Source organism: Myxocyprinus asiaticus, chromosome 14, assembly GCF_019703515.2.
Source record: "Myxocyprinus asiaticus isolate MX2 ecotype Aquarium Trade chromosome 14, UBuf_Myxa_2, whole genome shotgun sequence".
NCBI lineage: Eukaryota > Metazoa > Chordata > Actinopteri > Cypriniformes > Catostomidae > Myxocyprinus > Myxocyprinus asiaticus.
The window spans coordinates 14,584,993-14,592,592 of record NC_059357.1 but is presented as its reverse complement, the minus strand read 5'-3'; the positions used below and the strand labels follow the sequence as shown (position 1 = coordinate 14,592,592).

General features: G+C 36.1%; 1 protein-coding gene across 1 annotated transcript in view; it reads right to left on the bottom strand.

The window, feature by feature from the left end:
• Positions 1-390: 390 nt before the first annotated feature.
• LOC127452034 (sodium-dependent neutral amino acid transporter B(0)AT2-like) overlaps positions 391-7,600 on the bottom strand; it is a 33,324-nt gene continuing 26,114 nt past the window's right edge. Inside the window, exons 7-12 of the mRNA XM_051717164.1 lie at positions 7,304-7,545; positions 5,578-5,758; positions 4,118-4,319; positions 3,732-3,891; positions 3,447-3,609; positions 391-3,258 (exon numbers count right to left, since the gene is read on the bottom strand). Coding sequence (XP_051573124.1) covers positions 2,929-3,258; positions 3,447-3,609; positions 3,732-3,891; positions 4,118-4,319; positions 5,578-5,758; positions 7,304-7,545 — 1,278 coding nt within the window. The 3' untranslated portion in view covers positions 391-2,928. The remainder of the gene's footprint in view (positions 3,259-3,446; positions 3,610-3,731; positions 3,892-4,117; positions 4,320-5,577; positions 5,759-7,303; positions 7,546-7,600) is intronic.

The window sequence follows — 7,600 nt, the reverse complement described above, 5'->3', positions numbered from 1 at the left end:
TGCAACATGGTGAACAGCACACTGCAGCATCAGAATATAAGCTCCAGGTGAAAGTAAATAAGACAGAAATATATTACTATTGTATACAACAAATCCTCAAAGTAATAATAATACTATATCATATTATAATGACAAAATGGACAACAATAAATAATTGATGGGTTATAATATTAATGTATACTGTAACAACGGAATTCCACATGTGTTACTGGGTGAAGTAGTTTTGCACATCCTATTAAAATAAATAAATAAATAAAATAAAAAAAAGTTAGATAAAAATATATGTAAATAAAATATATATTGCTTATTTATCACTGTATTGTGGAAAAACTGGAAAACAGGCATTAATTATCTTTAACTAGACTTTTATTTCATTAAACATTTTGAATGTACTTGGCTACAACAGCTGATAGGATTAATTTAAAATTATGATTTAAAATAAATTTATAATTTTTTAAGCTAACTTTTTCAAAATGGGGCCCGGGTTGGTCGGTTGCTTGGGGCCTCAGAAATCGTAAACCCGCCCCTGTCGGCATCATCTGATCACCTATGTAGAAAATGATGGATAGTCTATCGCCACCTTGCGTTTATTTCAGAAACTACAAATCAGGAGGGCTCAATATTCATAGAGTATGACCTGGTCAAGCCAAATTCTGAGATGCCACTCTTGTGGGTGAAATAATGTAAAATAATGTGATCTCACCTCTATGATCAAAGAACCTTTTATTTGGCACAGACCAGATATATAGTAATTCTTCAACTTAAAACAACTTTGAAATTAAAATAACAAAAAACAAAACAAATAATAATAATAATTGTTATAACACACATACACAAACAAACACTAAAGAATTCACACCCATGCTGTATAATATTACAGTACAGCAGAGGTACTGTATCTGAACTATACAAAGAGAATACTCACAAAAGAGGGAACATGCAAACAACATCTAATGTAACAAATCAAAGTATAAACTATAGCATAATAGTAAATGTAAAAAACAAACAAACAACAACAACCCAAAAGCTTTCATTTTTAGTCTAATGACTAAAACCTCTCTCTTGTGGATCAGTCTAAAATATAGACTAAAATCTTTCTTTCTGGTCAGCCTGAAACAGACCAAAAGCTCACTTTCCCTCACCCATATCAACCTCACCCACATTAAGAGGCAAGAAATGAAGCTGCCTTGTGTATTTGAGTTCACATGCCTGCAAAATCAATGATTCAACCTGAGGATCCACATACCAGCAATTAATAACGGTTCCAGCTTGATATCACAGTACAAACCAGCGCATGCAAAGCTTTTTCTCTGTGTGCAGTCAAAGCAAATAAACAGTTTGGCATGACAGGTATTATGACAGACAGTCATGTTTTACAATGGAGTTTTGAGTGTAATTTCATACACTTCACCTAACCCCTATAGTCCCCCTTTAGAAATGGCTTTATACATCAATGGTAATGGACAGTCTGTGTTTACCTGTGGGGTGGTAAAAACCTGAACATGAACAGATTTAACAGTATGCACGTTTATCTTGGGTGCACAGCTCTCCTGAGGGTGATGCTCAACTGTGAATTTTGTTGCCTGCTGGACAAAGTAGCTTTGACCTAATATTTGTGCAAAATGCAGTATTTGATAGCCAGGTCATTTACACTATGACCTGTGGTTCTACAAAAGGAAATGTTTTATTTGACCATTATTGAAAACTATTCATATACTTAATTCATGTCAGATATAACTTTGTTTTTTGGCATTCCATTTAACTACGCTCAGTGTTCCACTAATAATACTATGCAACAATACAATTTAAACACTTGATATTGTAATCAATCGATGCTAAAACTAACCTGACATTAATAAAGTTAATGGCTAATAGTTTCTTATTCTAAGACATATCTGATCTTTAAACCTCAAAATACAATTTCTTTACAGGAAAGGATACATAAAATCATATTAGTATTCTACCAATCAGTATAACTCTGGTATCTTTAAACCTCCAATAGTCTTCCACCAGCTATATTTACTTGCATTATTAATTTCAATGTGTTGCACTGAAGGTGCTGCTCTTCATTTGGTGAAGCTGTAATTAGATGTAGAAGTGTGTATATTCATTAAAGGGATAGTTCACCCAAAATTAAAATGATCTCATAATTTTCTCACCCTCAAGCCATCCCAGATGTTTATGACTTTCTGTCTTCTGCTGAACACAAATAAAGATTTTTAGAAGGATGTCTCAGCTTTGTATGTCCATACAATGCAAGTGAATGGTGGCCAGAATTGAAGTAATCCATATTACGTAATCATATCAATCCATATCTTCTGAAGCGATATGATAGGTGTGGGTGAGAAACAGATAAATATTTAAGTCCTTTTTTACTATAAATTCTCCTCCCTGCCCAGTAGGTGACAATATGCATGAAGAATGCGAATTGCCAAAATCAAAAGAATGTGGATTTGAAAGCAAAATTGGAGATTTATAATAAAAAAGGACTTCAATATCTACCTGCCTTTATGTGCTTTTTGGAGCTTCAAAGTTCTGGCCACCATTTAATTGCATTGTATGGACCTATAGAGCTGAGATATTTTTCTAAACATCTTCGTTTGTATTCAGCAGAAAAAATAAAGTCATACACATCTGTGATGGTATGAGGGTGAGTAAATGATGAGAGAATTATAAGGTGTAGGCACTTCTGGTATAGGACACATAAATGAGTATAAGTCCATTGAGGGATACAAGAACCGTTTGGTACACTTATAAAAAAGTGTCCCTCTCATAGAGGGCTGTAGTTGACAGATGTATTTTTCACGAATGTTCATTACCAAAATGAGAATAAATGGAGTCTGCCTCCCTCCACTCCATTAACAAAAAAATAGAATACTGATGAATAAATAGTCCTCTATTTTTCTGCATTTCTTACGGTCTCATGTTTTATACCCCTGTGTCTTCCTCTTCCTCTCCATCTTCCTGTTGTGGGAGCAACCTGTAGTGCTCAGCACTCAGTGGAAGGAAGGTGGAACAGGGCAGACTTCTGTCTTCATCCAGTGGGGAGTGATGGTTATTTGGTACTGGCTCAGTGGAGTTGCATTTGGAGTATCTTTCTCTTTGACGCTCAGCTTCGGCTGCCTCCACCGATAGGTTCTGGCCATCTTTCAAATAGGATAGCAGGTAACCAATGGGCACAGGGAGAGATGCTGCAATGATTAGCATGGAGAGCATTGCCAGAGCCCAGCTAGGGTACTCCAGACTAGTTTCAGAACCCTGACAGAGACAGACAGAGAGAAATATAATATTCAGAACAGCCATGTCGTATGGGGTTGATAACATCTAGTTGTACAAAAGTTCTGCATATTTTTAACTAAAATCCCATTAATCCTGTCCCTTAAAGTTATATAAAGGCATCTAAAGTTATTCAAAAAAGTTCCAGCTTGTATCAGTGGGTATGTTACCGTGTTGTGGTCCCAGGCTGTGTAAGTGGGTTTTTTAAAGACCATGCGGAGAAGACTGGCAGCTAGCAGTCCTACCATACTGAGCAGGCACACATACTTCCACATGTAGCGATACACCACCGGGGGTCGCCAGTGTAACATAACTTCCACATCATCTAAGAATCTGACACACATTGGACACACACTGAGGATCAAATACTGCATACAATTATAACACCACTATTATATATATAACTCTAATAACTTAACTAATGTATTAATTAGTGATTTCACATTTCTTCTCACCGATCAGCACCGTAAATCCATGCCACACTGATAGTCTCAAAGATGACCACGATGATCAGCGGTAATGTGGCTGAATAATCATCAAACATGGTTACAAAATAGTTGCCACTTCTTTGAGTGAAGAGCAGACCAATGAAAAAGCCCAGGATACAGCTACAGACTGCAACATACATTGAGTCAATCAAAACAAAATAAAACAAAACACTTAAGAACATTAGCACAGCTATACACTGTGAAACCAAGATATTTAACACCAGAATTACAGGCAAATTATGCAATGATAGGTTAAATTTCAGACTAATGTACAGACTAGTTATGTGACAATTATATTTAAGGCACAATGTCATCTAATATTAGTGTGCGAGAGCTTGACTGTATGTGCATACTGGTCAACATGGTCTTGTGGCGGCCCAGCATTCTGAAGTTGTCCATGAGTGGGGTAAGAATTCCCTGCATGGTGCCAAACATGGTGGAGAGGCCCAAATTCAGCAGCATGAGAAAGAACAAAGCAGACCAAAATGGACTTGCTGGAAACAAAGTTATTGCTTCTGTAAACGCTATAAATGCCAAGCCGGTCCCTTCCACACCCTGAAAAAAAGAAGAGTGGCATTATTTTATATTATACAATGGTCTGTTCGAATACTCCTTTCTGATTGGCTGGAATGCGTCCATTAAAACCAGTTAAATGCACAGGTAGGTTCAGTCAGTTTTAATCACCATTCTATATTAATGCTTGGTTGCACTGCTGAGCGTTTTATGCCTCTGTTCAAACTACCTTCGGACAAAGATATAGTCTCAGAGCTGGGATTAACTGTCACATGACAAAATAACATCAAGTCATACAGTGTCATCTTTAAATCAACTGTGATGCGCTACAGAAAACACGGAAAAGACAACAGTCTTCATCAGCCCCTTATTATTCACCTAAAGCGCTTGTAAGGAAAGCATGGTCTGACAGTCAGCTGTTTTGCACAGAGGGGGAGAGAAGGTATCAGGGTTACGGCAAGACGGTTTAAATTGTAATATGATAAACACAATCTAATATTGCTGCACTGCACTTCAACATGTGTGCCTACAACCGCTAGAGGGCGCCCCACGATCATACGTCGCTGACTGAAGATTTTAATGGAGACTGTTTTATAACACGCAGTCTTTTGCAGTTCATTAATCGTGCAAGGCCATATCGTGATTTCATTCTTAATTTAATCAATTGTGCAGCCTTAATGCCACTTTTACAACTGTCATGGTAGCAATGCTGGTTTGTCCTTATTAATGTGAAAATTACAAAGAATAGGAATTAAACATATCATGTTCTGAGGTGCCTACCCTTCTACATTATGTGGCTTTTATTTTTCTGGATTGGGTATTTAAATTCAGTTTTTAAAGAGTGTTTGGTCTCCAAAAAACTCACGTCCATTTTTCCAATTATTTGTACAGCTTTTTATTTAATTCTTTTAAATAAATATGATATTATTGCACTATTTTATCTTTGAGTCTGATTTAGAATGGGTAGAACTCTAAATCTAACAACCTGTAGATAAAGTTAACCTTTATTATTCTTCCAGTCAAAATTTGCGCTTAAAAATCAATGAAAGCTGTAACTAATCAATGCTGGCAAGAGACCATGGTATAAGCAAGATAATCCACAGCTAGGTGTGTAATAAACAATTTGAATGCACTTCGCAGAGGTAACCACCTGGTTCTCTGCCTCCATGTCATGCATTAAAATAGTTTAACGCAAAACTAGCCGTGGATTATCCCTTACTTATACAATAATAATGAAATATTAACCATTTCATTATGGCAGTATGTCTAACTGACTAGTTAATAGAATATGTAACCCTACCTTGCTCATTTCTCTTTCCAGGTCACAGTCGGTGATATTTGACCCCAGCAGGGTTCCATGGTGGCTGTACCATTCTCTGTATTCCTGCAGACCCACTGATTTGGGGTCAGACATGTTGAACCACGGCCACCAGTGCTGTGATGAACTTGTTGTTGCCATTCCTGCCAGCTTGGCCACATTACTGCAGAGCAACATTAACATTTATGTAAATAGCACTACTAAGAAATAATAAATATATCAATTAACACTTTAACGCATACCTCGGGTCTTAAGCGACCCGGGACCTCATTCCACCCCCGTGTACTTAATCAATTTTTTGAAGTTATGCCCACTCCTCTTTAGTATTCCTCAATCCTTCTCTTCTGAATAGTGTAACAAAAAAAGCAAAATTGCTAAAAATATATATTTTTTTAAAGACCAGAGATATGTAATTGTGTCACTTTGTTTTTGCACATCCAGAAATTATATATTTATTATATCTATTTAAGTTTATTCTCACAGGATATAAAGTTATTTGTTTATTACAAGACAAACTAGTACTATATTAATTCAAATGACTAATATATCACGTTGATTTTCTGTGTGACAGTGGTGAATTATCAGTATTCCATATGCATTTACACAAACACATTATTCATGTTATTTCTGGCACTGATGTTTCAGTGACTGACTTTGCTATTTGACGAAGAAGCAAAGTTGTAGTAAACTATAGCAAGTGTAACACATGAACAGTATCATATGACTTTTGTCATTTGGGTGTACTACTGAAATTATGCAAGTTGTGCATCTTTTTAGATTTAATAAGTGCCTGAGAAAATACATTTGTGTAGTTTATTTGTAGATTTTGTGTAGCTTATATGTTATGTGTAGCACAATATGTGTTTGACAGCCAGTTGCGTCCCATGAAATTTCAGCGTGGAAGTAATGAATATATTTGTCACATCATCTCTTTGAAAAATGAAAAATCTAAATATATTAGATCATATTCTATTCTATTCTTTTCTAACTGTCATGAATTTTTTTTTGAAATTTGACACTATCTGGGCATTTTGTAGATCCATTTGTAATAAATATATGTACCAGGTCGCTAAAGACCCAAGTATGTAATAATGTTTGGTGAAACACCCATGCACTTAAGGGTTAATAGGGATTAATTAACACTAACAGGGAAACCTATTCATCATAACTGACTCTAAATAAGATTTAACTATATTTAAAATTATGGTAATGTATTTCCAGCTAAAAAAGGTTATGTGGTGGTATCACGGTACAGTGATGGTATCAGATAGTAATAACATGGTACTTTTATATATACAATAAAGTTACTGAATGATTACCATATTCACGTACCATGGTATTTACTTTAATATACTTCTGTACCATGGCACTACTATTAAGACACCATGGTACCATAACAAAAAACAAGATAATACCATGGTCCATTTTGGAACTTTTGTTGTTAGTGTCGGTTTGAGGGGCTAAAAAATAATGAGAATGAACAGCAAGTTAATACTCAGTTAAAAAGCTTACATGATCCCACCAGTTGTTCAACCAATATAGAAAGTGCAATAGTGCAGGATTACAACATCACTGTTTAAAATACTTCCTACAGACCCAACTTAAACCTTTTCATTGATGTAATTAGGAGAAAAATTTAATAAAATTCTATGTTGAGCAAAAAAGAAAAAAGGTAAATTAACACACACAGGCACATTCTCTCACTCACGTTGCAACACAGTTCAGGGCAATATTCTTGGCTCTGAAACCAAGGACCACAAAGACAACAAGGGAGGCAAGCACTGAGGTCATGAAATTGATGCCAGAGACCATGAAGGCATCACGGTGGCAGTTGTTGTGCACAGGGTTGTAGGATGAGTAAGCGATTACAGAGCCGTAACCCAGACCCAGCGCAAAGAACACCTGTGTGGCAGCCTGACGCCACACCTGAACTTCCTTCCAAATCTCCAGCTAACGAAGATTGAGAGAGAGAGAAAGAGAGTAACATCAAAAATCAGGTTTAAAT